The sequence below is a fragment of the Drosophila santomea genome, chromosome 3L (genome assembly GCF_016746245.2).
Source record: "Drosophila santomea strain STO CAGO 1482 chromosome 3L, Prin_Dsan_1.1, whole genome shotgun sequence".
In the NCBI taxonomy this organism is placed as follows: Eukaryota; Metazoa; Arthropoda; class Insecta; order Diptera; family Drosophilidae; genus Drosophila; species Drosophila santomea.
This window is the reverse complement of record NC_053018.2, coordinates 17,589,828-17,617,342: the sequence shown is the minus strand read 5'-3', so window position 1 is coordinate 17,617,342 and position 27,515 is coordinate 17,589,828. Positions and strand designations below refer to the sequence as shown.

General features: G+C 42.7%; 1 protein-coding gene across 8 annotated transcripts; it reads right to left on the bottom strand.

Moving 5' to 3' along the window:
• Nucleotides 1–242: 242 nt before the first annotated feature.
• On the bottom strand, nucleotides 243–27,114 carry LOC120447562 (tyrosine-protein kinase Abl). 8 transcript variants are annotated; one of them, XM_044005936.1, is made up of 10 exons: nucleotides 26,021–27,114; nucleotides 10,401–10,454; nucleotides 7,656–8,199; nucleotides 7,175–7,590; nucleotides 6,512–7,098; nucleotides 5,932–6,202; nucleotides 5,753–5,873; nucleotides 5,281–5,624; nucleotides 2,709–4,337; nucleotides 243–2,360 (listed from the first exon to the last, which is right to left on the bottom strand). In XM_044005936.1, exons 1-10 carry the CDS (start codon nucleotides 26,349–26,351, stop codon nucleotides 1,846–1,848), a joined length of 4,812 nt encoding a protein of 1,603 aa, XP_043861871.1. In that variant the 5' UTR covers nucleotides 26,352–27,114; the 3' UTR covers nucleotides 243–1,845. The 8 variants fall into 8 exon arrangements, with proteins under 8 accessions (XP_043861871.1, XP_043861873.1, XP_043861868.1 ...); XM_044005938.1 differs by having other exon boundaries at nucleotides 5,536–5,624; XM_044005933.1 differs by having other exon boundaries at nucleotides 243–4,337.
• Between the last annotated feature and the right edge of the window lie 401 nt (nucleotides 27,115–27,515).

Below are 27,515 nucleotides of genomic sequence, written 5' to 3'. Positions count from 1 at the left end.
CATTTTTTTTGTTTAATTTCCATTACAGTAATATAAATTTTTTAATATTATGAATGCCGTGTAATCTGGTGTTTTATTTTTAATTCAAACTAAACTAAACTAAAAAACAAATCATGCAATATCTTCTAGGTTTTTTTTCTTTTTAATATGAAAAAGATTATAAAAGTTGCTAAATGAAATTTTTAATTTTTTTTACCCAATACATTAAACTTTTTACAAGTTTGTCCCGCTAAAACAAGAGATTTTGAATTCTTTAAATATCGTTTTATTTCTCATTGAAGTACTTTGTTTTTGATCCGTTTTCGTTTTAGATATTATTCTTTAGCGCTTATCAGGCGCTTGGTGTATTATAGAAGTTACAGAAATATATTTGTGTATATAATGGGCAACTTTTCGCTTTCGCCTCGTCAGCTGTGTTGGCCCATTTTCCTTTTATTTATTTTTTTTGACATTTTATCGATTCCGGGCCAAGGAAGAGGACTTTTGGGTTATAGGGAAAGGCATAAGTTTATTGTATGCACATCAATATTTGTAATTATATCTGTAGGTTCGACCGCCCTGCATTTTTAATCGCAGGCTGCCCCTCGCCTGCCTGACTGTCTCGATTCGTTTATTTTGAAATAAATTTATTTGGTTTTGTTTTTGTTCTTTTTTTAAATTTTTATGTGATTTTTGTTTACGTATAAAAGTTGTTTAAAATCCTTGAAAATATCAGATAATAATTACAGTTGGTTGTGTATACGTCTTAAAAGCATTTCGATGCGCTTCGTTCTCGAACATAGATTAAACATAAATCAATATAGTCTTTGCCACTAAACATATCAATCAATTTGAGTAGTAGTAGTTGAAGTTATCAGTTAATAATAATATCTTTGGGCTTTGCTACTGTGTATGTAATGGTTACGCCGAGTACATATAGATCATGATCATAGACATATATACTGCGGGGCTTAAAACACACGATCGAAAAGAAGTCGCGCCTACGCATACCGAAGAAGTATCAAGTTTCCATTCGCTTTCCATTCCGTCGTTTACATTCTCTCAAAGGGGGAGTTTTGTGGTCGTTAAATGTATCATATAATATAATATCTTTATCTTTTTATCTTGTAGAAGTATGTAAATGTATAGGTATAATAAAACATTTTACGACTAGTATATGTAAATATATGTATGTATATGTATATATGCATTGCGTTTTCTTTGTAATTACTAAGTTTATTGAGATATTCTATGAATATATTTCCTTTCATTCTTAAGCCATGTCTTGTGTCTTTCTATGTATATAAAACAAACGAAGCGCGAATACGTTTGAGGGGCGGTTGGAAAGGGGTTGAGTGGGTGGGAGGCGTGCCCTCACTTTACAATTAAAAACAAGGATCCTCCCGCGAGACCTTACCCAAATTTGCTTAGCAACTCATTGTTTAATGATTTCATTTCTGTTTTTTTTTACGGTTTTCTAATTTCTTGTTTTTCTGGAAGCGTTCGTCGGGGCTCTGCACAGATCTGACTAGATATATATGGGTATATATAATAGAAGCTACTACTACACGCTACCAAGTACGATACATAGGTGTCCTCCTCCGATTTTAGTTGCTGCTGTTGCTGATGTAGTTGTCATTTCTTCTTCGCTGGGCTTGAAGTTTCGTTTCCTGTTTTTCCTCCTCCTCCTGTTTCCGGCCTGCTACTGTCGCTTCTGTTTCCGGTTCTGCTTCCACGGGGGATGGTATGGTTGGATGATTGGGTCTACAGACTGGGGCCCGATCACTTGCGCTTGATGAAGTTACCCTCGGCATCCAGCCAGATGCCCTGATGTTGGTCGGGCGCGTCCATCCCCCGTCTTATCATTTACCTGTTAAGCGCATTGGAGATCTGACGCAGCGACTGACCGACCTCGGCCACCAGGCGCTCGTTGTCCTGGACGTTCTTGCTGCCGGCGGAGCGCAGGTGCTGCGACTGTGCTTCCACCCGCGTGACCAGTTCCCGGAACTGGAACTTGGAGTGCGGCGGCATCGCTCCGTTCTCCGCGAAGATCACGCACGAGTTGTGCAGGATGTTGAGCTTGTCACTCAGCTGCAGCCACTGAGATCCGGCGATGGCATTCACAGGATGCTTGAGCGAGCCCTCCAGCAATCCGACCAGCTCCAGAATGCTCTCCCGCGATATCTGGGTGGAGCTAGCGGAGCTGGCTGGTTCGGCCAGTTTGGCAATGGGCGTGGCGTAGATGGTCAGCTTTGTGGGCTTGTGTGGCACCGCTGGCTTTTGCTGGATCTGGGGCTTCTGCTCGTACAGCGACTGGGTCATGTCTGCTGCTCCTTGACCTCCCGATCCCAGACCGTCCGAATGCGACTGCTCCTCGTCATCTGTGAAGAGTTGCGTTGAATGAGAGGTTTTTATTGTGCTGCTGGCCTGCTGCCTGCTGGTGCAATCTCTACTAGAGGTGCTAATGGATGTGGTGGAGAGGTTGGATGTGGTGCAGTTCGGGGGCGGTGGTGGAGGGGCTGCCGGTGGTGGCTTATTGCCCAGCTTGGCTGGAAGAGTGCCACCAGTATTGGGGGCCCCCGATTTCATCCCGTACTTGGGAGACAGTTGGGCATTTGGTGTTCCGCCGCCATTTACCACCGACGGCTGCTGCTGGAGGATCGTGCTGGTGGCATAATCCGGCGCCGGTGGCTGCTGCTCCCACAGTTTCTTTAAGCTATTAATACTACCTGTGCTTCGTCGCTTGCCGAGATCGCCTTCTCCCGCTGCTCCTGCATCCGCCTCTACATTCGAGTTGGTTACGTCGATTTTGATTTCAGTCTTTTGCATCGCCTGGGAGAACTTCTTGCTGCTGTCCTCCTTCCGGTTCGAAGTGCCCGTTGTATTGCAGTTGGCATTGTTTGTTACGGCTACAGGAGCCGGAGCTGGAGCTGCCGGCTCCTTCTCCTTGTCCACTCGGCGCAGATGGGCCTTGAAGTCGATGATGGTATTGGCCGGCTCCGCTTTGGCGATTGGCGCACTCATCTTCTTAGGTTCTACTTTCTTCAGCTGGGCCTTGAATCCGGACCCAGTACCATTGCCGTTGGTCAGCTTTTGCTGCTGCGGTGGCGGCTTTGGCAGGTTCATGCTCTCGGCTAGTTCGGTGACAAGCAGGGAGACAGGATCCACCACTGCGATGCCCGAACCGTTTGCCAGTTGTGAGGCCGGAGCACTATCCTTGCCAGCCGCCTTGATTTCGGTGATTAGCTTTTCCTTGAGATCCTCGGGTGGACTGCCCAGCGAGCTGCAGGAGTCGGTGGAGGGCTCACGTTTTCTCAGAGACACTCCAAATCTGGAGCTGGCCTCCTCCACACTGGGAGCAGTGTTGCTTACATCGTTGTGGCTGCTGTCGTTGTTGTTTGTTCCGTTTCCATTGCTTATATTGCCATTGTTTGGCAGCTGGGCATGCAAGTGCTGCTGGATGGCCTGCACAGCGCTCTCCGGCGCCGGTGGAGGAGGCGGTGGTCCCCCCTCGAATTCCTCGGGCGGCGGAGGCAAATCCAAAGGTGGCGGTGGAAACTCAAGGTTGGCCAGGGCTGGCTGTACTCCTGATGCAGCTCCCGTGGCATTCCGCTTGGGTGAGCTACTGGAACCGCCGGCCCGGAAGGAGGAGAACGTCATCATGGTGCCTTCGGTAGTGGTGCGATGTCGCTGCAACTTGTTCAAACTGGCGGCCGCATTGTTTTGCATGGTCACACCTCCCGACGAGTTGCTCCTGATCATTTGCTGTGGCGGAATGGGACTGGCCTTCGGATTAATTCTGGCAGCCGGAGGCGTGGCGTGTCCATTGGCTGGTGGCAGAGCAGGAGCAGTGGCCGGAAGAGCAGGAGCAGCCTCACTACTGTCCTCTAGGCTGTCCAGATAGGCACCGATTCGGGCAACTTTGGGTAGTGTGCCGTAGCGGTTCACCACCTGCTTGACATTCATCACCTCCAGCGCCCCCACTGTGATGGGATGGGCACTGGCTACCACACCGTTGTTGCCATGATGCGGTTGAGTTGCTGGCGGTCCGGGACCTGGAGCGAGTGGATGGTGCTGGGACCGCTTGCTCTGCCGGGTCTCTAGCCCTCGGTTACCCATCACGGGTGTTCCAGTCGGACGCTTGAAGGAGCTGTGCTGCTGCGAGGATCGAGGACCTATGCCTCCTCCTCCTCCGCCGCTGTGAAGAGAATGCTGCATCTTGTTGGTGGAAGGAGCGGCTATCACTTGGCTCAGACTCTGCTCCAGACTGTCGCCGGTGGCATCTGTGTCTGGGTCGGCTGCCGGATCCGTTTCGGAGTCATACCGCTGAGTCAAACTGTTGATGTCTCGGGCTAATCCTACCAAAGTAAAAGGTAAAATGAGAACGATTAACTTGGACTCGATGCACAGTGAGTGGTTAATAGAATGCGTCGTGCCAGGTGCTGGATGCTGGGTGAAATTAATGGCCAGTGATGGGAAATACCTTAACTTTTAAGAACTAATTAAAAATTGGTCCAGGTACTTCCCATCACTGGCCCTTGGATATGGGTTAATCCTGACCAAAGTCTTGTGGTGTGTATGTGTGCGTTGATGTTTGTCGAGCGAGTAAAACTAGAAAACACCAAATTATGAACTTAAAAGATAATGAGTATTTGAGTATATCTGGTATAACCTTGAAAGAATGCATTAAAATTGCAAAGTTTCTTAAAAATAAGTTTCAATATTCCGAGAACCATCCTACTTTACGTAATATAGGATCCATAGTCTGAAAAGCCTTATTGAGAAACATAAGATGATAAAGTTAAAGACGAAATAATAAAGAATACTAATATTTCTCATTGTTGACTTTCAAGGATATAAACCAAACACATGATAGTTAGAATAGTTATAACTAAAAATAAACAACATAATGTTAACAGGCACCAACATAAATAAAAGCAATAAAACTAACAAATAATAACAACTATATAATAATAAATTTGGAGATGGTTAGAGAAACAGAAATGAAAAATGTTAATGCTCAGAGATCAGGCAGAAAAAAGACGTTACATTAGGAAATCATCGACATGAACAGAACTTTAAAACTAAATTTAGAAAATACCAATGCGGAAATCCAATATGAAGGAGTTTCACAATGAACAACCAATAAACGCAGGAAGTTATGTAAGTACTAACAAACCAATTACAATTAAACATAAACATGAACAAGTAACACGAATCAAATAACACAGGAACCAAAATATAAAACGTAAACAATTTTTGAAAAGGAGATTCTCGCTATGGACTCCGGTGACAAAATACCTCGAAATAGGATGTCGTAAAGAAAACTACTGCAGGAGGACGATTTCTTAATGGAATACTGTTGTTGTTTCTGCTTTTGATGCTGTGGTTGTTGTTGTTGTTGCTGTACTGGCAGTGGTACTGTTTGTTGTTGTACGGACTGTTGTTGTTGTAGTTGTGTACGTATTTGGTGTGTATGGTGGGTTGGAATTTGGGTCTTGAAATTTCTAGAGAGGGTCTGGCTGAAATAGTTGGCAGTTTTCAATTTGTGTATACCATTCGTGCTGAGGTCGTCGATGAAATTGCATCTGGCGGTGGCAGGATCCTCCTCGCGATAAGTGGAGTCCCGACTGCTCGAGAGCAGGCTATGCATAGATAGAAAGTAGATGATTAACTTTTGGTGCACTTCTTGCGGTGAAAGAGTTCCAATAATCGTTCAATTCAACAGTTCGGGTAATACTATTGATCAACTCATCCTGAGAAGTGGTGTTACCTGGTTCGCTTTGGTGGGGCGGGCGCCTGTTTGCCCTGCTTGTTGGTGGTGCGACGCATCTGGACGTTGCCCTTGCCCTGGCTGGAGAAAGTGCTTAGTTTGGTGGAAGTGGAGCCGGTTTCTGCAAGGACATGGCACTGTTAAGACAAGAAAGCACTGCGCAATGGGATATTCCTCACCTGACATGGGCGTGCTGGCCTGCTGCTGGTGCGAATCGTTGTGATGGGCGTTCGGCGTGAGGGACTGCCCGCCGGGCAAACCCTTCTTCACCATCTGCGGTGTAAGACTTAGCGAGGCGGTGGCCGAGGATGAGGAAGCGCAGCCGCTGGCCGCCGTCGTGGTTGTGGCTCCTCCGCCGGTGGCCACGCCCGATGTGCTCGGAGCGGAGCTGCTCGCGCTGGTGGCGTTGGCGTTCAGCTGCTTCTCGACCGCTTCGGTGATGGACGATTCCTGCGGAGGAGCGGAGAAGGAGAGATGGGCACCATGTGGCTCATTATTGCTATCACTACTTGCTGCACCCTCGATCTCGAGCGATCAGAGCACGTCGACGAGGTGGTGGCGGTGTCTGTGGCTATGACTATGACTACTCCTATTCCTATGGCTATTGCTATGGCTATGCACATGGCTGTGGATGCTGCCGCTGTTCTGGTGGAGCTCGTCGTCGTCGTCGCCGTCGTAGTCACTCGCCTCCTCGCCAGCATCGTCATGATCATCGTGATCATCGTCATATTCATCGTCCCACACCTCGACGTCACCCACCTGAAACATGTGCTCCAGCGCATGGTGTATGCTCTTGAACGTGGGCCTGTCGGTGGCATCCCACTGCCAGCACTGGCGCATCAAGTCGTACACCTCCGGCGGACAGCCTGGGGGTCGCTCCATGCGATAGCCCTTCTCCAGCTTGTGGTACACGTCGGTCAGGTCGATGCCCGGATACGGCGACATTCCGTACGTGGCGATCTCCCACAGCAGGACACCGAAGGCCCAAACGTCCGACTTAGTGCTAAACTTGTTGTAGGCCAGACCCTCCGGTGCGGTCCATTTGATCGGGAACTTGGCTCCAGCATGTGCCGTATACGTGTCGTCCCGCATCAGGCGTGCTAGTCCGAAATCCGCCACCTTGACCAGCTTGTTGTCGCCCACGAGGCAGTTGCGGGCAGCGAGATCGCGATGGATGTAGTTGCGCGACTCCAGGTAGCTCATTCCCGACGCTATCTGCGTGGCCATGTACAGCAGAGCCACTGCGTCGAGCGTTTCGCGGCCGGCGGAGCGCAGGAAGTCCAGCAGATTACCGTGCGACATGAACTCGGTGATGATGTAGAACGGCGGTTCCCTGGTGCAAACACCTGAAATGAGGAAACATGTCAATGGCATTTCCTCTTGCTTAGTAGAACTTATGAGTGCAAATTTATAAATACCCACCTATGAGCTGCACAAGATTAGGGTGCTTCATCTCCTTCATGATGGCCGCCTCTTCGAGGAAGTCCTTCAGCGCCATGGTGTCCTCCTTGAGCGTTTTAACAGCCACCGTGTTGCCGTATCGCTTCCAAACGGCCTCGTAGACCTCACCGTATTGCCCACCGCCCAGCTTGTGCTTCATCATGATGTCCGTTCGGCAGATCTCCCATTCATCCGGCTCCGGACTCAGCGGGAAGACAGTGGGCTTGTTCTGCTTGGGCGCCGGATACAGGAGCGGAGTGATCAGGCCGTGACCCTCATGGGGCACGCTGTGGTGGTGCACCAGCTCGGCCAGAGTGTTGAACTTGGCCTCCTGGGTGACGAAGACCTTTCCATCGGGATCCTCTGAGATGCGGTAGTGATAGACGCGACCCTCGTATCTTTTTGGAAAACCATGTGGAAATTAATAAAGAACAATTTCCAATAAAAAAGCTTATATACGCACCTGAGACTGATGCTCCTTTGACCCGGTGAACTTTCGCTTTCACGGACCAGGAAACTGCCATTGATTCCGGAGCTGAGAAGGTACTCGGCGGCATTGCGTGAGATAGGTCCGTGGTACCAGGAGTGCTTCTCCAGCGAGTTGAGCGGCGTGACGTAGTTGGAGGGCACCCATCCCACGTTTCCGGAGTCCGAGTGCGCCTCGCACCACTCCCCCGATTTGTTGTAGCTAAGTATGCGCACCTGCTCGCCCTTCTTCAGACTCAATTGGTTCTCTCCGCCGGCTTGGAAGTCGTACAGCGCCACGAACAGTTGTGGATCATCCTCCTCAGGTCCGGGGGCCAGCAGGTTCTCCTTCGAGGTCCACCGGTGTGCGGATTCAAACACGGATGTAGTCGAACTGTGACCACCGCCCAGGGAGGAGCCTTGCAGTCCCAGTCCACCGGAATCCTGCTGATGCTGCTGCAGCTCAGCCGCATCCGCCAGAAGAGAGGCCGCCGTGCTTCCGGCCGGAATGTGAGGTAATGGACGCGACTGCAGCAGGGCTTCTGTAAGGTAGAGCCAAAGAGAAGATGAATATTAGGTGGTAAAACATGAATTCAAAATCCTGAGCGTGGTTACACTGTTAGGAAACAGCAAAACTTGGTTGTTTAAAATATTCTTATATATTTGAAATACATTTTTCCGCATAGGGTTTTGAAAAGAAAGTGTATTGTTAGTATTATAGTATTAGCTTAGGTCATGGCTAAGCGGCAAGTTGTTTACCATTCCACGGCACATCTCAATGTCAACTTTTAAAATGTTACGCTTGGTTTGTTTGCGGTTTTAAAATCAAATTGGAGGTTGAGTTGTAGTAGATTAGTGTTTTTATAGTTGTAAGTCTGTTGCAATTTGTACAATTAATATTTAACGAAACTTTGATGATCAGTTCAGTGTGTTCACATGCCATTTGTTGGAGGCATCATTGCAAATCACATTTTTTAAGGTGTACTGAGAGAAGACAATGCAGGTGAACCTGTTTCTCTTCGAGGAATGCGGGCAATTTGTGGAGCAAGTGCTGGCCAGCGGGGAAATCGGAGTGCATCGGAGGAAGTCTCTGCTCCATTGAGGGAATGGAATAAATTATGCATTAAGCGGAATAAAATTACACAAATCGTGGTCTGCCAGCCAGCGGTGGACCAGCAATCCCTCAACGAGGAATTTTATTGTGGGAAGTTTTAGCTGATTGTCAGTCGGTTCGGTGTCCCCCCCCCAAAGTCGTTCTTTTCTTCCGCCTCCCACACTCTTTTTTAACCGCGTATCCATAGCCGGAATGCTCCCTGCAACATAGCTTAATCTGTGGGATGCATTCCGGAAGGAAAAGACCTTTTGAAAGACCTTCAGATGTAAAGATTGAACAGAACAGATTGTTAGTATAGAATTTATTTGAAGACCCCCAATCCTACATCTATCACATTAAGAGGTATCTACTGGTCGTCTCACATCAATTGCCAGCCCATTTTCATTTACAATGTTGCTATAAAGAATATTGCGGCCCATTTCGAGATGAAGTTTCGCTTGATAGACTGCGCCAGCAAACTTGTCAGATGCAAACCTGTCCAAATCAAGCTTCTAAAAAAGGGTGCTCTTTGAAATGAAACCAGACTTTCGCCTCAGTGTCCCATTGAAATAATTGTACAAATTTACATTTTTCCCACTCTTTTTTTCGAGTGCGTGCGAGTTTTGTTTGACCAAAGCACACTTCCGCTGCATAAAAATTCTCCACTTTCATGGGCACAATTGTGCATAAATTTGGATGAAGTGGAAGTCATTCAGAGACCGGGAATCTTTGGTTTGCGGTCGGTGTGCTAAGCAGTCATAAACCGATCCAAATCATATTGTATTGCATTTGAAAAGGGTTCCCCAGCGCACACTGTTAATTTATGCGCGCGAGACAGGAAATATTAATAGCGAGTAATAGGTGTGGAGTGGGTTTTGGGGCACAATAGGGAATATATCGGGACAGATTAGAGCGGAAATGTACGGTTCTCCAATGGTGGTCTGGTCTGGTCTGGTCTGTCCGTCTAAGTCCCCCAACCGAATATTAGCCGGTGAATATATACACCCAATTTATATGCAATCTCGGACATCCAATTTTAAAGTATGTTGTTGCTGCGGAATGACTCATGTGGGCAACTGTTTTTCTGGGCGTGGGGATCGAGAATCATTTGGTATTGACTCAGTTTTTAGGGGTAATCGAGGAAGTCTAGCGATGTTGAGTCAGCTGTGGATGTTGTAATTATCATAATTGTTTTACGAGGGATTCTATAACGAGCTAGTCTGAACGAACCTCCGCAATTCTGTTTAGATGTTAGTTTTAGCAAAATATCAAGTTTAAAACTTAAACTTATATTCTCTATTCCTTTGGCGTTTCTTCACAAACAAGTTGGTATACACCCAAATACATTTGTAACTCGATGATTAATTTTATTAAGTACAAATATGAATAAGTACATAGTACCATAAGAAACAAAATATATTTACATATATATATTTATTTCGAGAAGTTAATGTCTCATATCTGAAGTACAGATGCCTTCTCATCACTGTTGACAAACCCCAATATAATCGTGCAATACATAATGAGAATACCCCAATCATCGGCTGGGAACCGCTCTTTAATTATTAAGAATGACACTGTATCTGTATGAGGACTTTACATTGGTATTATGTTTTTTGGATGGTGTGTAGAAGTTTTTGTGGTTGTTACCTAAGTTCATGTGATATTTGCCTGGATGGCCGCGAAAAGAGCTGTGCTTGGTACCTGCAGAAACGAAAGAAACAGAAAGATTTTGGGTGAGAGGCGGGTTGTCAGCCAACTGGTAAATTATCTATGGATAGAGCAGGCAGGTTTTCATGTTATCATCTAATAACGATGGGCGGCAAATGCGATGAACTACAATGGAAGTCCGAAGATGCTCAGAATTAAAAGAAAAACTTTTACAAACAAAATAAAAAGGAAACTAAATTAAGTACAATTATCTTAGTCATAACTCTAGGTAAGTAATAGGAAAATACATGAACAGCGAACTATATACAGTTAGCGGATGGATGACATCAAAAGCGAAGAGGCATTTCAGATTAGAGGGTCTTGCAACCGCAGAAAGGCCAATTAGCGACCCGGCCAGAACAAGAAGAAGAGTAATACAACAGCAGCCAGATGATGGCTTCAGTAAGTGCTGTAATTTCTCAGCCGAGTGAAAAGTGTCTTGGTGATTCTGGAATACCCAACGTGCGAGTGTGTGCACACTGAAAGAAATGTGATTGTCGCAGCTTAAAAACCATTGCTTAGAAATTAAATTTCCATACAATTAAGAGCAGACTTATGGTATCTTTGTACATAAATAAATTTACAAATGTTTTAAATAGATTTAGACCTACAAAAGTTGATTTTAGAGGAAGGGCGTCACTCCCGGTTGCCGAAAAATAATCACTTATTTCAGTGTAACACGCCCCTAGACATTTGACAAAAAAAGGGGAGTGTGTACGGAAAAAACGAAGAAATATATGCCCCATTCAGAGAACTTAAGCTGCTGCTCAAGCGGAATGGGTCCAATGAACTTTAAAGTCACAAAAATTCTACACATGTTGAGAGGGAAAGAGGCGGAGGTATGGCTGGAGACAGAGATGGCGATAGAAACATGTCTCAAGCCATGCACATCCGCCATCTAGCGACTGCTTATGCAGGTTATTAGCGTGAATTTGGAGCATCTCGAGCTGAGGGCTGATTACGAGTGAAATGATGCGCGGTACCGCTTTCCCACCCACTGGCACCCACTTGCACCTCCCAAGCCTCCAATTCACCCACTTTCCGCCCGCAACTACTCAAAGACTAAAGTAAGTGTGTTGAGTAAGCACAGATTGGAATCAGCCGCATCAGCAGCTGCAGTCCCCTCCACAAACTATGAACCGATACAGAAAATACAGTGGTACCCGCGAAAGAAGAACTCGGAAACTCGACTATACGATTAGTTTATAAACAAGCTATAGTACTGAGCCTAGAAGACATTTTATCCAAAATCAAGTATTTTATATAACGCTGTTGTAATTAAAATAATACTTTATGCTAACATCATCAAAAGCACTAATGCTAAAACTATTAAATCGAACAGTTGTCATGAACAGATTGATTGATTGAAGAGATCGAAGACCTCAAAATGACTACGAGTAGTAGTCATAATGGCAAATAGTTGGTATGTGCTCCTGCAACAAAGTACTATAAAACTGCAACTATATATATTCCGCATCGAATATTGAAAGCCGTTAGAGCCAAACGGATACTCAATGCGACTTGTATCTTGAGATTTCTGAAGTATCCGTCCTTTGTTTGATGGTCCGTCCTTGTCCAGCGAGCATTAAACTTGATGTGTCTGCCATTTGTTATCTGTGGACATAGTGCTGCTGTTCGCTCCCCAGCCAAATCGAGCTTCAATGTGTGATTTATGGCAATGCATCTTCAACTGCTCATTCATTATTTCATTCGCTCAGTCTGTCATCCATTCACACAGGCCATTCATGCACTTGTTCTGCTGTGGGTTTGATTTTCGTGGCGCTTTCTGGTTTGCTCGCTTTTTTTCGCTCATTGCATTTCAGCACGTTCTGCTTAGACTCTTAAATACTTTTTTTTACTCTATTTTAGCTTGGTTTTTTCTACGTATTTTTGTGTTTTCAGCTCAAGGGCTTTTGTGTCTTAACCTGGCAGGGATTTCAGCTGGCCTCGGTCCCGTCTCCCCTTTTTAGCACCCCTTACTCTACTTGTCGGATTTCATTCACATTTTGCCTTTGGCCTCTTGCCCAGACATCCAGACGTTTATATATACGAATACAAACGAGTGTAACTACATGTACACAAAAGGGGCAGGGGGCGTGGCCAGTCAGCAGTAATAAACTTTTACGGTGTAAATTTAATTAGTCATTTCTCTGGCTTCCGTTGCAGCGCCGGAGAGTGGGGAAATGTAGGGGAAATTCTCGGGGGTTTGATTTCAGCTTTTTTTGCCTTCCAATTTGATTAAGTTAAAGGGAAAACCTTAAACTGGCATTAAGGAAGTCAACCTTAGTACCACCATAATAAAGTTATACAATTACATTGGACGGTCTGAAAATTTGAATCTATTTCAAGGAAGAGATAGACCAAAGAGTGCAACTTACATAGAATACAACATTTTTAGTAATACTGTTAACAATAGAAATAATTAGTTAAATATTTTTTCTTTAGCTGTTCAAAGTAAAATGCATTTTTCATCTCTGTATGGCCTAATGATACCTTTTGAAGCGGAACTCTTGAACGGAACTTGAGATCATTAAGCTGGCAGACCCGATTAGAGCAGCAAATACGCCCCAAAGGGAAATTGAAACGGGGCATAGTTAGGGAAACATGAAGAAATTAACCTACAAAGCCAAAGTTTTCCCTGCCCAACTTTTGAGAACAGCATATGGTTATATAGTTATCTGGGAATTTAAGTTTCCCGTTTAATGCCCCCTACTTGATATGGTATGGGAAAAAAGCAACTGGTAACTGACGGGGCAAACAAAAACTTGTAGGAAATACAGGAATAAATGTGAAAGAATTTAATTAGTTCTTTTTTTTTAGGTTTTACACCCCTAGTTTTGCGATCAAGTTCCTCCCCTTGCATCCAAGTGCGAAAAAATGTTGTGCGAAAAACTACGAGCCGCGAAAGAGATGGCGAGTGGCCAGAGCGAAACAGAAGATACGGGAACAAAAGGAAAGTCATGTAAAAGCAAAGAGCCAGAGGGCCGAAGGATCCAAGGAGTGTCAGGGGTGCAGCAGGGAGCAGAGGTGGCCAGGACTTGGCCCTGCACTTGGCAAAAGGACCAAAGAAAAAATGTTAAATATGAAATCCACCCTTGGCTGACAAAGGCGACCCTCCTCCTTGCACGAACAAGCCCCTCGACTTTCCCCTTTGGCCGCAGGGTATTTTACCACTTTTCTAAGGATTCCGCACTCAAGGCTCACTAGTCTTTGTAACACGGGGTCCGCGGGGAAGGGTCCAAAGTCGAGGGTACATGCAACCTAATGTGACGTGTGACGCAGCAGTCGATCTCCTTTACACTTTAAAGTAAAAAGCATTTCGCACTTAAAACTGCAATTTGAGTGCATACTCCGAACAAAATCATAATCACACTCAATAGAATATATGCGAGGTACTTCATTATTGTCTGAGAGGTGCTTGAAAGTTTCAATAAACTTTTTAAGTTTATAATTAAAGTACGCATACTAAAAGTCTCGCATATCAAGGGGCAATTTAATTGAATTTTTGTATTGCTAATAATGAATATATAATATTTTTTTCTACTGAAATTTATTTAGAAACTCGTCTTTTTTTTTTGAGTGCACCCTCTGAGTCCCCGCAGACCTGCATTTGCGAGGAACTTGATGGAAATCAAGTGAGTGCAATAAATAAATATTAAAGTGAGACAGACGGCGCGAAAAAAGGTGGGACAAAAATCTATAATGAAAACCTTTTCCGCCACAGCCGGGCGATGAGTGTCATCCATGAAATCGCATCACCGCCAGCAAATTAATTGAATGCCAGCATCCAGGCCACCGGAGGACCCGAAATGCAGGCTCAGGGGCAAGGGGTGGGCATAAAAGGGATAAGGTGAAGGACAAACGCTGCGACAAGCCACATGAATGGGCGCACACTGCACTCTATGAAACGAAGCTGCCAATACCCTCTAAAAAATACACCAATGTATTTGTGTATCTAAGGTATGAACTTACGAAGTATGCCAAGAAAGAAATCTATTAGGTGGGCTGAGTTCTGAAAATGCTACGTAAGCAATAAAGTAACTGATATGGCACACATCATATTTCCAGGGTATTCTCCGTAGGATTAAGAGGAGGTAGCAATTTTGTGGCGAAGGTCCTATCGATCCAGGTCCTCTTGCATGTGCATCGCTACTGTCCTTGCTGCAAAGTTCACAAAGCTGCAACATTTTTGCTTTTCCATGGCTTTTCATAATGCGCAGGGGAAAGTTTCCTTCAAAGTAATCTCGAGCGGAATCTGGGCCCTTGATATCGGGCAACTTTATCAATTACAGTCTGCTAGGTTCACAGGAAATTTCACCCATTCTGCCGTGATGGTGTCCATTATCACGTGTCCGAGGGTCCCGTCCGTCTCCATTGTCTAGTGTGAATGAAATTGACTTTTAATTGTCGACGATGACCAGAAAGCAAACAAAACAAGGCACAAAAACCATTGGCATGCACAATTTGTGTGGCTATGCAAATAACAAAACAGAACGAGCCCAAAGAGCAGGGAAAAATGAAAAAGAAAAAGAAGCTAATACGACGCGTTGGCCAAAGAGTCGGAATTCAATTGTGAGTGTCGAGTGAATGACTCACTCGGCGTACTCAGTGTGCACAGTGGGAAGAACGAGTTATCTATGATATGATCAGGAAAACCGCGTCGTTCAGAAGTGTTTTGGATATTTGTTTAATCTGCTATCAAGAATGATTTCAGATTAACAGTAAGCGTCCGTGTGACCGTGGTTTTTTATTTAAAATTCACGGTCCTACTATTGCAAGCAGTAATAAATATTTTATCTAAAATAGCCAAATAAAAGTAAAATAAACTATTTACGATAAATCGTTATTCCACACAGTTTTCTGTACATTTTAAATAGTATTCACGCTTTTTATGAAACTTGCACCACAATTTCAACATATCCAAAAGATAATACAAAGCATTGTCATAATTTAGAGGTTGTTCGTTCTGACCACCGTATGTTTTTCTATGGACCAGACTATTTCAAATTCACACACGATATTCATTCATGATTCTTTTTGTTTGTTTTTTCGATTCAGGTTAGGTATTCCTTCCTTTCTTCGTTTTTTGACCTGCCTTTTTCTGGTTTCCGTGTATGCCGGCGGTGCTCTATTTTGTTTTGTTTATGTTTTATGGCTTATTGTTTATGGCCGAACGGGGAGAGAACTGGCATTTGTCATACTTTTTTCCTAGATATTTGCACTTATTCATTTGTATGTCAGCTGGCAGGGAAACATACTCAAACATTTTGCGTGGGCATACATTTCTCAGATAATAAATTTGAGCAGGCGATAAAAAGCATTTGACCATAAAAATGTGATCTTTTTTCCAGTTCTAGATAAACAAATATTAAAAGCTCTCAGGGGGAGATAAAAGTCAAAGTCAAAGTAGAGGGCCACAACAACAGATGGTGAAGGAAGTCTTGGACACAATGATGGAATTCCTGAATTATTTTCTCTGCATTCAACTCTTGGGAAAGTTTGACAGCCACAAAAAGAAGTCTTAAGTGCGTGGGCGGAAAACTCGCATTGTTTCGGAATTGTAAAAACATACATATACAACTCAAAAATAGAGATGAAACCTTGGGAAACTCCGCCTCGAGTCGAAAGCGTGCGTCAAATTAACCTTTGTCGCCGAGTTTTACGTAATTCCTCAATTGAAAGCTGCCGAAAAATACAGAAAAATTGAAATTGAGAGATCAAAGTGCAATCAACTTAAATGCCTGTACGTTTGCCCAAGCGTGTAATTACGGTTGAACCAGTGGTAAATATACAGAAATATGTATTTTCCACCTACCCAATCAATGTAAACTCGGTACTCAGCAAACAAAATTTGATTATCTTTATGGCAGCCGACCTAAAAGCTTTTTAATGCGCGCAATTTTCCTTGGTTTTGTGCTGTCCCTTCTCTATTTCCTCGGTTTTCCCCGTTCATTTCTATCATTGTCATTGTCGCAAAACCATTTATATATTTTACGTAACCCGCCGGCCACGTCTATCGCATATCCGTTCGTTTGTCTGACTAATTGTTGGATAATGGGTAATGACTCCCAATTTCCCCAGACAACAAAAATCATTTGAACTTTTTGGGTGCGTTTTTGCGGGAATGATGCATAAATTATACAACTTTACTGTCTTCGATACGAGTTTCTACGTCAAAGTGGTTAATATTTTTCATTTGATTTTTTTTACTTCCTTATTAATAGTAGCTGTTTCCAGTGTCCAACTTTTGTTTACGTCACTCGAGGTCTTACCGCATTGTAAATTAAGAAATTTTTGTTCGTACTAATTACGCACTAAAAAAATCAGAAACAAAGTCACTGTTTTCACTTTTCTCGCCTGTCTGCTTTTATAGTAATAATAATTACCATTTTCACAGCTAATGATTTTCCATTTCAGGTGTCTGCTTTTCAACTATTTTTCGCTTTTATTCATGGTTATTTTTACTTCATGATTTCGTTTTTCGTTTTTCGGCGCTTAACTTAAGTCGAGCGTGGAGAAGTGGGAAATTTGTTGTAAAATCGCTGAAAACCTCTTATAATTTTATATTTTGTCTGGCTGCCATGAAAACTGATTGATCGATTGAGTCAGCAATTAACAAAGTTGTTTCTCAAATTTGATTTGTTTATTTTTATTGGTCAATGAAAATCGAAAAGCCAGTGCAAAGTGAAAGTCTAGCACTTGTGCTGATTTTTCCCACCTGCCTTTACATCCAATGAAACGAAAGGTGAACGAACGATTGATAAGGATTGCACAAGTAATTAATGACTCGACAGTTTCGGGTTAGTTTTCCCCACTTCCCAGCAAGTTGAGCATTTTAAAAGCAATTCGGGTTTTCCCACAGCTAAATTTCGCCCGGCAGATGAAAATCTCTACTATTTCATTCTGTTCGCGACAGGACAAGTTCTTCAAAAGAAAAAGGTTCGTTTATCGCGATTGTGAGAACAGAATGCGAAATCAACTGGGAAAAAGGTCGGAAAGTCTGGAAAATTGAAAAACCAGGGAGACGGGGAAAACTATTTAAAGCCCAGGTGAAGGCAGCAGAGGAAGATATCTATGTATGATGAGTGCATAAAAGAACCATCTTGGTGATTCATTTACTTCATTTTCTGCCATTTTTTTGCCCGCTTCCTTTTCTGCCGGCCTCTCGGTTTCTTGGAAGCCAGTGCAATTGCTATAAATGAAATGAAACGAACGGCGACGAGCGACAGGCTGCCGCGGATGTGGATGTCGTTTAAATATTACCAGACGGCATAAAAATTGACAGACGTCGCCAGACAAAGGCCAAACAAACTTCTGAATGAACCATCCAAGCGGAGCATAAAAATCCCAAAAACGAAGGCCCGAAAGAAATACCCTCGTTGTACTTCAGTTCCTGGATAAAAAAAATAAAGAAATGGGATACAAGTTTATGCAACGGTTTACTTTTTAACTCTACCCTTGGAATAAACACATTTTTTTATTTTTAAGTATTTGCTTATTTTATAATTTAAGTGAAAGCTCCATTCATAAAGTCCTATTAGAAGAGTATAAAAAGAAGAGAGTAAGAGGAAATGACACACAAAACCCGGCGAGGCAATTATATGAATTCATTTTCGCATCAATTTTCAACATTTTTGAAAACTGCTTTGTGAACTTCAAATTGACGCCTTACATTTCGGTTATCATCTGTTTTTAGGCATGTTTTGGCAGCTTCATGTTTTCGGTCAACGGTTCACTGACCACCGCGAGAAAGAGACAGGGCTGTTTGGAGAGAAAAGGACAGCATTGCCGCAATGAAAGAGAAGGAGGCACTTCTTTGTTGGGATCCCACCGGCAAAACAGACAAAACAGGTTTCACCTTCTTTCTCCTTCATTTTGCACTTGCATTTGTCATGCTTTTTCTTTTGCCCACATTTCTTTTCTCTTCGCTATTTAAACGGCTGGCAATTTTATTAATTTATTTGGCGAAAAAGAAAACAAATAGAATTTGGAGCCGTCCACTTCAGTGGTTTGGAGAGAAACTGATAAGCCGTCGAAAAGAATCGGTCAAATTTCACCAATGGCTAAATGGGGTGAAAACTCAATTATGGGGTATTCATGGCAAGAGAATGAAAACTAAATGAAAAAGAAATTTGGTAAAATCATTAGCGGACTGAAGGCAAAAGTTTGGTATTGGCGTTTTATTATTAATTTTTACTTATTATTTATTTTTTATTATTTTTATTTATTATTACTTATTTTAGCAAATATATCACTTAAATGTCTTCTAGAATTAAAGTTTTGGCAGTTATTGAATCTATAGCGATTTTTGAATAATATTAATCGACTCTAAAACCATATTCTCAGATACTGCAAATCCAAGTTTCAAGTTTTAAATAAAAATAAGCAGCTTTAAGCTCAATTGCACAGCTGAATGCTACCCTTCGTTCTCACTATTTGTGCGAATGTTTCGCACTTCATTCATTTCACACCTCATTTGTGCGACTTCTTCTTGCTCTTCTAGGGGATTATGCCCCACCTGGGAAACTGGAGAAAAAATTCAATCAACCTGCAGCAGCTGGTGCCTTTGTTGCTGCTGTTGCTGCTGTTTTTGCAGAGATTACTTCACGCTGCACCTCGCAATCTGGAGCTTGAACTAAAGGTGCCTATATACATACATGGCTTTGGGTATAACATACATACATACATATGTATATGAAAGTCACTGCAAGTCGGAGATCCAAAGTTGTGAACGTGCCATGCTGCCCCCTTTGGCCACCCACCTCACCTCTCCATCCCCCTCAGCAGCAGTGTTTGCTGCCCCGCAAAGAACCCATAAGATCGCATAAACAGTTGCAATTGCGAACGTGATTGGAGCGAATGCAATCCAACCTGCAGATAGAGACAGGTACTGCAAACGAGAAGTGAGAAGCCGATTCGGAATCGGAATCGGAATTGGAATCCGATTCTTTATACTTCTACTTCTCATGGCTCAATGATGGATTCAATTCCCGCAAAGACAAGAACCAGAAACAGGTTTCCAATCGCCTTCTGCTCCACAGTGAGCACTCGGGAAATTAGATTAGAGCCTTCAGATGCAGTTTGCAGCCTATCTATCTCACAATTTTGGCATTTTGAACTTGCATTTTGTTGGGTGTGTCAGTTTGTTCAATAGTTTGATATATATTTTAGCTCAGCATTACAAATATAATTAAAGTACCGCACTATATTGCGAATCCAAACTAAATTAGACTAATTTCTAGTTCTCCTTTTTGGTTTACTATATAATAGCTGCAATGTGTTGATATTATAACCAAATTAACGAGTGATAATAAATCGTAAAGCTCAGCTGTAATACCCATATTTAATTTCAATATGTAAAGCAAGCTCTTCTTTGCCCAAAGTAAACACCAATAATTTGTTTAAAAATACCCAACCAAATTCCCAGAGAGATAAGCTACTGTATTTGCTCAATGGGCATGGGCCACACGAAATTGTTTATGTTTGTGCCATGCACTGGGTGCAATAAACATAAATAATAATATTAAAAAGAGAAAAGTTTTATTTGCTGATTTATATGACCTTGTTGGCTTGTTTAACACAGAGACAGAGTGAGCGGGATGGAATGCACTCAATTTAATAAACAAAATGTGAAAAAAAGGGGGGCGAGCAAAGAGAATTAGTGTTTGCCTTCGGCGATTGCAAGTTAAACACTGAAAATACGTATGGCAAATATATCAAGTGGAGCGATTTCCCCTCCTGAGTTGCTGAATTGCTATCCACAGGCAACCCAGAGAAATAAAGACTTTCGAGCAGTGTTGTGTCAATCAATCAATCAAGTGGCGTCAATACTTGTGACCTCAAAGCTGGAAAATGAATAGAGAATCGGGGTGAAAGAAACCTCTTCTGGCTTCTAATTAGTTGCCGTTATACTGGGGGCATCTATGCGCACTCCCCCTTCAGAAAATATACATACATATATATTTTCTTCACAAATTATGTTTGTTTTTCTCCAATTTCCCTCTTTTTCGTCAGCTAATTTATGCAAACCATTTTCAATGGGGCGAAAGACCTCGGGGGAAAAGTAGCCAGAAATAAAATGCGGGCCAGCGATTCGGTGGGCGAAAACTTTGGGGGCGTGGCCGCGGAAACGCTCCACTGGGAATGCGAAATTGAAATAATGAAGACGAGGGCGCATTACATAAAACCAAAGTTAAGCAATCAACCGAACTTAATGTCACATGAATGAGGAAAATAGACTTTAGAGTGATTGGGGAAATTATTGAAACGGCGGTGATGTCAGATTTATGATGATCTATGGCCACATAAACAGATCGTAAAGTCTCCACGAAAGTCACCGGAATGCCCGAGTTCCTAATGGATTAATTTGTTAGAACAAATTTAGTTTAAATCCAGCGAAATTCTTTGAATTGGAAAAGGCTGGCTTGGCATATAACTTTACTGTTATTTGAGCACTGACAGCTGTTCGACGACTGTCTAATTGGAATTTGAACAGCTGTTGGCGCTACCTTGTTGTTCCCATTGGATTGACACACCCACATATGAAAGGGGGCGGGCGCTCAAAGAGGAGGTCATATTAGGTCTAAGAATAGAAATATAAAAAAACATCAAAGCGCAGGGCATGCAATCATCGAAAAAACAAAAAACAAAGAGAACAAATAGATGCCGATACCGATGCCGAAAGAGCATGGAGCACGAAAGGATTTACGAGCTTGATCGAAAACAGGAACATCCACAAAACTATATATAACTCGTAACTCGCCTGGTGAAATCCCGCGACAGAAAGAGAGGGCGCACATGCAAATAACCTCATGAAGAGTTGTGCACTTTGTTGCTGCCTTGGTGAAAGTCAGGGGCGCGGGCAAAGGTCAGACAAGGGGGGCGTCTCAAAAAGCAGATAGTATTTATGAGCGACAAGTTCCTAATTTATTTATACGCAACTAGAACTAAATAATTTTTTTAATATTCAAGCTTAACAAATAAAATCTTCTACAATTACAGACGGTTTTATTTTTAATTTGTTTCATTTAACCAAGGACAAAAATGGGAAATTTGATGTGAACAAAGTATGAATTCACTATTTCTATTTAATTCTTGGTCTAGTCATTATATTTCAAGTTAATCCATACGTTTTACATTAAATAGTATTTTTTCTTTTAATTACAAATGCTTACTCATATAAATTTTTATTTTTTTTGACATCCACATTTTGTTTTAATCCCCATCGGCTTGTACTAGTTGTTTTAAGACCCCTGTCGGTCACTATCCCAACTACGCCCCTTGATCAGCGACTCCGACTACGACTCCTCCAACTTTCAATCTCCGTCAGCGCCAAAGGAAATTGTATAAAAACGACAATAACAACTGAAAGCATGGAAGATACACATTTCGTTTTGGGGCTAATAATAGAAGTGCAGCCGCGAAAGAGAAAAGACTTGTGGCACAAAGTGGTAATGGAGACAACGCCTGCGATATGTGGAACCCCCGCCCTTCGATTCCTCCCCCGATTTCCCTTTTTCTGAGTGCTTTATTATTATGACAATTATGTTTGAGCACATAAAATCATTGGGGAAATATTTATGCGACGTGTGCATTATTCCGTTTGTTTTTGGTTTTCGGGGGGTAGCTAAAGCCGAAGAGCAAACATTTTTCCTCCTTGCTGCGTCACCTGTGTGCCACCTGCCCCGCCCCCTTTTCCCGCCCCTCTGCCACCCGTTAGCCTTGTGAAAAGTTCATTTGCCCCGGCTCATAATTTGCTGCTTGCATGTCAGGCAAACTGAGACCAACACCACACTCGGATTTCCCTGCTTGTGCGAAAAAGATAGAGGCGAGTGAAGTACACTGTGAGAAAATCTGAGAAGAATGATTTGAACACTTCTGTAGATATGCGTACTAGCATTTTGCCTCATCAAAATATAAACAAACATAAAATCTCCAAAGGGCATACAAATGTATTTATTAGTTCACAATTATAATTAATTTACAATATTGAACGTAAAAAGTATTTTGCTTTTCTCCGCCTATTGCTATGTAAATTATGATAAAAACAGTGGATAATTATGAGACAAACCAATTACTCATATGTACATTTTTCGAAGTGTAATTATTTATTATGGTCAAAATAAATTGCACCGAATGAAGGTAACTGTAAAATGTTATCAAACACTTGTTAAATTGCTAAATATTTTGATGATATAGCGAAATTCCAGGTCTCAATTGCAGAAATGTTGAGGAATGTGTAAAACATGTTTTTGTGAGTGCAGGGACAAACGCACTTCGTGCACTTTTTCGCCTCGATAGAAAGAGTTGTGGCTTCTCTCCCACTTGAGTCTATTTTTGAGACGTCAACTTGCGTGAGTTGCTTGCAAAGTGGTGCCTATGGTGGCTATGATGGCTATGGTGGCTCGGGATTTCCAGCGGGACGCAGTTGGGTGCAATTGGCAACTCCATTGAGGCGTCTCCATATGCATCTGCATCTGCTTCAGCACCGGTTCTGTGGCATTTTCCCAGGGCGACACACAATCCAGTCCCTTCGGCAATGCAACTGCCGCCCCAAAGTATCTAATTACATTGTATCGCATTACGACCAACAACAAGGTTATGAAATCGCAATTGCAATTGCAATGCAACTAGCACAACGCCCACGACTTCTGAACACTGCCTTAGCTACGTCGGAGATGGGGAATTTGTCTAGAGAATGCCATATTATTTTCCTTATCTTTCAAAGCAGAAGAATTTCATTTACGTTCTTCTTATAACTTTTCTTTTTGAGAGACTGTTTTACGTAGTATAACCTAATTCCCTTTTAAATAAGGCTACAGTTTGTTGATTCTCGAGATTAGTTATCACTTTAAATTTATTGATTGAGCTACTAACCTTTGTTATATTTATTCAGCTCCTAGATCGTTTACTTAAAGCGAACAAAATATACACGACGATATAATGGTTGCATCCCACTGTGCCTAGTTACGTGTGTGGTTGTATTAACTTTGATTGAGCCGGAGAGGCGTAGCGCGACTTTCCCCCCAATTCGCCCACTTGAAAGTCCGAGATCCACCCGGACTGGCTGACAATTGCGGTGAGTCGAGTCTGGCTTTCCGTTTCTGTATTTGGGATTTGTGCCGGCTTGTAATCTGCAGAGCCAGACACAGTTTTTACATTGTAATTCTGTAATTGCATTTCGCAGGCCAGACACACGAAAAAGGCAATTGCAGGCCCCCATTTCGACCTTTTTGGATGGGACACACTCTGATAGTTTTTCTGTGTGGGAAATCACACAGCACGAAGCTGGAAAATGTCGTTTTTATGTTCCGATGACGAGCGAATACACATTGCACGGAGCGATGACTCAATAGTAGCGTCAATAAATAAATATTTATGTGAAAACCGGCTTATCAGCGTCTCAGCTGAGAGATTGAGCGCACTTAAGTGCACACAATAAGCGACTAATTATAATAAAAATAGCATTAATTGATTACAAATTGCTTGCTGAGACGGAAGGCTCTGCGCGAGCGAGATAAGAAATGGCTTCCAGTTGAGAAGACCAAGGAAAATCCACAGATTGTAGTAAATCATCTGGGATATGTGGCGCAGCATGGAGTCCAAAATGAAAATCGATACGTTATATTTTGGTCTTTGAGGAAGCCAACTTGAATGGTTTGCCAAAATAAGGGGTTCAAGTATTTAAAAAACTGGGGAAAAACTTGAAATGTATTAAGTAAGGCTTATGTTTAATTAATTTAAGGATATAATTTCCACTTTTGAAAACAAGGAGATTTATGGATATATTACATTTAGGAACTGATTATAGCAATTGCGACCATATTTGCACAACTGATGGGCAACTTTATTTTTTAACAGCTGTTGCAAAAATGTTTGTAATTGTCAGGGGAATAAAAAAAAGCGATTTAAATGACACGAAACCGAAATATTTACCCTTTAAATGTATTCTCACATAGAGTGCTGTTTTTTATATTACAAGAAAGTCTAGGGTTTTTCAACTATTATAACCTGACAAATGTTTTTCCGGTAGTCTTATGCCAAATCCCGAATGCCACCCGATTCTGGGTCCTATTGTGGTAGGACGTCGTCGACAGGGACATAAAAAAGCTATTAGCAACGGGAAAAGTCTCTAAATGAGGCGGTGACGGAAAATGCGGAAAGGGGGAGGATGGAAAAGAAATATTATGCAGTTAGGCAGGGCAAATAATAGAAGAGTATTGGACAGGAAAATAAGGCAAATAAAATGTGCGTGAGTGCGTGAAGGGCAGGAAAAATGCGGGGGAAATGCGTTGGAAAGGCGGAAAAGTGAAGGAAATGGCAATATGTCAGCGGGGGTGGGTCAACGGTGTTGTGGGTCGCAATTTCAACCACTGTGCGGGTGGCAGGGATAGGATAAGGGTGCTAGGAATAAGGAAGAAGGCCAGAGGATAAAGGATGATGGAGAGCACAAATAGGGATTGAAACCGCCCCAAGCAGCACAAAAACAACAGCAACGCGTGCTGCGCTCTCTCTTCTCTACTCTCCTTCACTTTTCCTTCTGCTTCATTCTCTTTCTCTCCAGTAAACAAAAGCAGCGGAAAAGCAACAACAAGTATGAAACTAGCCGGCAATAACAACAATAATTTCCAATATAATCGGAAGCAATGGAGGAAAAAAGAAATTGGCTCAATTGGAAAGCAGCGTGAATAGAGGAAAAGCGGGGATAATACGGAAAGAGAGGGGAAAGGGAAAGCCGAGAGGTCTGCACTTTATGAACAATAAAAACAACACTGTGCAGAACAAACTGGCAAATAAATCAAAATTTACATGATATTTACAAAAGAGATTTAATCACGGGTGCACTGCAATTTTGTATTATTTTTCATATTTTTATTGACTCATGGAAAACAGTCTTTAGTTAGTTACTCCTTATATATCAACTGTTGTTTGAAATATTGAAAGATTTCATCACCAACTGAAATGAAGTCGTAGTATTTATGTATATGTATGTACGTATATATACATATATTGATATCTTGTGGGATGTGAAATAATACAACTCTAAGCAATTTGCCATACTGCAACAACCATTTTTACGGATAATAGGAAAAGTCACAATACTATGATGGAATTTACACCTGAGTTCGGATGCATCATGCAATTTGTTGTTAATTAGTGTGTAGGTGAATGAGGCTGTGTACTTCAGAATCTGTATTATTGTACATCCTCTGAATTTTATATGTTGCACAACTCTTAAACAGATCGATTTGGGCCTGATGGTACAAGATTATTACAATTGATTGCCTTTTTAACTCAAACTACAATGTGCAAGAAAATAATTTTGCATATTTCTAAGATCCAATGTAAGAAAAGAAACACCAATAAAAAATAAGTTAAGCTTACACAAATTGAACACAAAATGATTTAATTTTAAAAGATTATTTTTAGCGTGCTCTATTTACAGGTGTTTTTCATTTAATTTGACTTAAAAAGGCGTTGCACCATTGCAATTTAGAAAATATGCACTGTGTACTTCGCATGCTTTCGATGCCCGTTATCCAACACTTGAAGGAACTTACCGTTATGCTCGGTGAATATGTTGAGACCCACGGTGGGATTGCAGCGTGCATCCTTGTGTCCGCCACTGCGCTGGCTCAGCCCCGATCCGGATCCACCGCCGCCCCCTGATCCGCTGCCACTGGCCACGCCGGAGGACGAGGACTTGATGCGGGAGCCACGGAGCGTGGAACCCCCGCCGAGGGGGGCGCTGCTGACGCCACTGGAACTGGAGATGCAGTGGGGGGAGACGGAGGCCACTGGGCTGCTGGAGAGGCCGATGCAGCTGACGGGGGCACCCGAGCCGCCCCCTCCCGAGTGGGCGCCCCTATCCTTGCCCTGCTGAGCCCCCATTTGCCAGTGGGTGGTTGGGTGGTTTTTCGCTCTTGCGCAGCAACAACAACTTGTACACTTTTCGCTCTCCTCCTCTCTCGGCTCCTGGTGCTTCGGCTTATTCGCTTACTACTACTACTTATTATTTGCTTTGCTTTTTTTTTATATACTTCAGCTTCAGCTCTTCTCTCTTGGCCTTTTGCTCAATTATTTGCCGTTTTGCCTTTTGCTTTGCTTTAATTTATTTCACACACACACACACACACACATTTTTCTTTCTCTTTCTGCGTTTTTGGAGTAGACAAAAAAGATTGGAGACACTCACGCACACACAGAAGTACACACGCACGGAGGAAAAAGGAAGTTTGCGATTTATCTGATTTGTTGTTCTACTGGCCGCTCAGGTGAATTTGCGAATTTGCAGCATGTTGGCAAAATGATGTGTCGGCAAACTTCTTGTCGACGGCTGGGAGGCTGGGTGAGCTTTGCTGGCGAGGGGGTCTCAAAAACACGCCCTGAAAATGCACTTTGTCTTTCGCCTCCGCCTCTGGCTACTCCTCTCTCTCTTTCACGGTCGCTCGCTCTCCTTCTTTACGGTTTAATTGATCCGCAGGAGGATCCGCTGGACATGGTAAATTAATCGGTTTTCGCGACGATATAGCTGTATCTGATCTGCTAGCGTTGCTTGCTGATTTATCTACATCTGTGCATTTTTTCCACGCACCGCGACGGATCGAATTGGAATCCAACTTGCACTCGTGTGACCGCTCGTCGGTCGTTTAAACATACCGTTCTTAGCAAGCATACCGATAGACATATCGATATTGATTAATATTGCTCAGCCTTTACAAACGCGTTGGCAGTGCTGGTTAGGTAAGAAACTCGGCTAACGCCAATGATGGGTGCTGGACACCGATTAGTTGGGTACGTAACTTCGCTAAGCAAGCCAGTGTTAAAAACTCCATCATTTTGAACACTAATTTTAGGCAACTCAAAAAAACTAAAATTCAAACGTTTAATGCAGATTAGTTTAATGTTTTAGCTTCCTAAGAAATGTTTTATATTGGTTTGCTTATGTATCCTTTTTTTCTATTGATTTTACAACGCAATAATAGACCAAAGTCTAATCATTTTAATTTTCTTTCACTTTGCTGTGAAAAATTCCATATTTCATTATTACCTAGC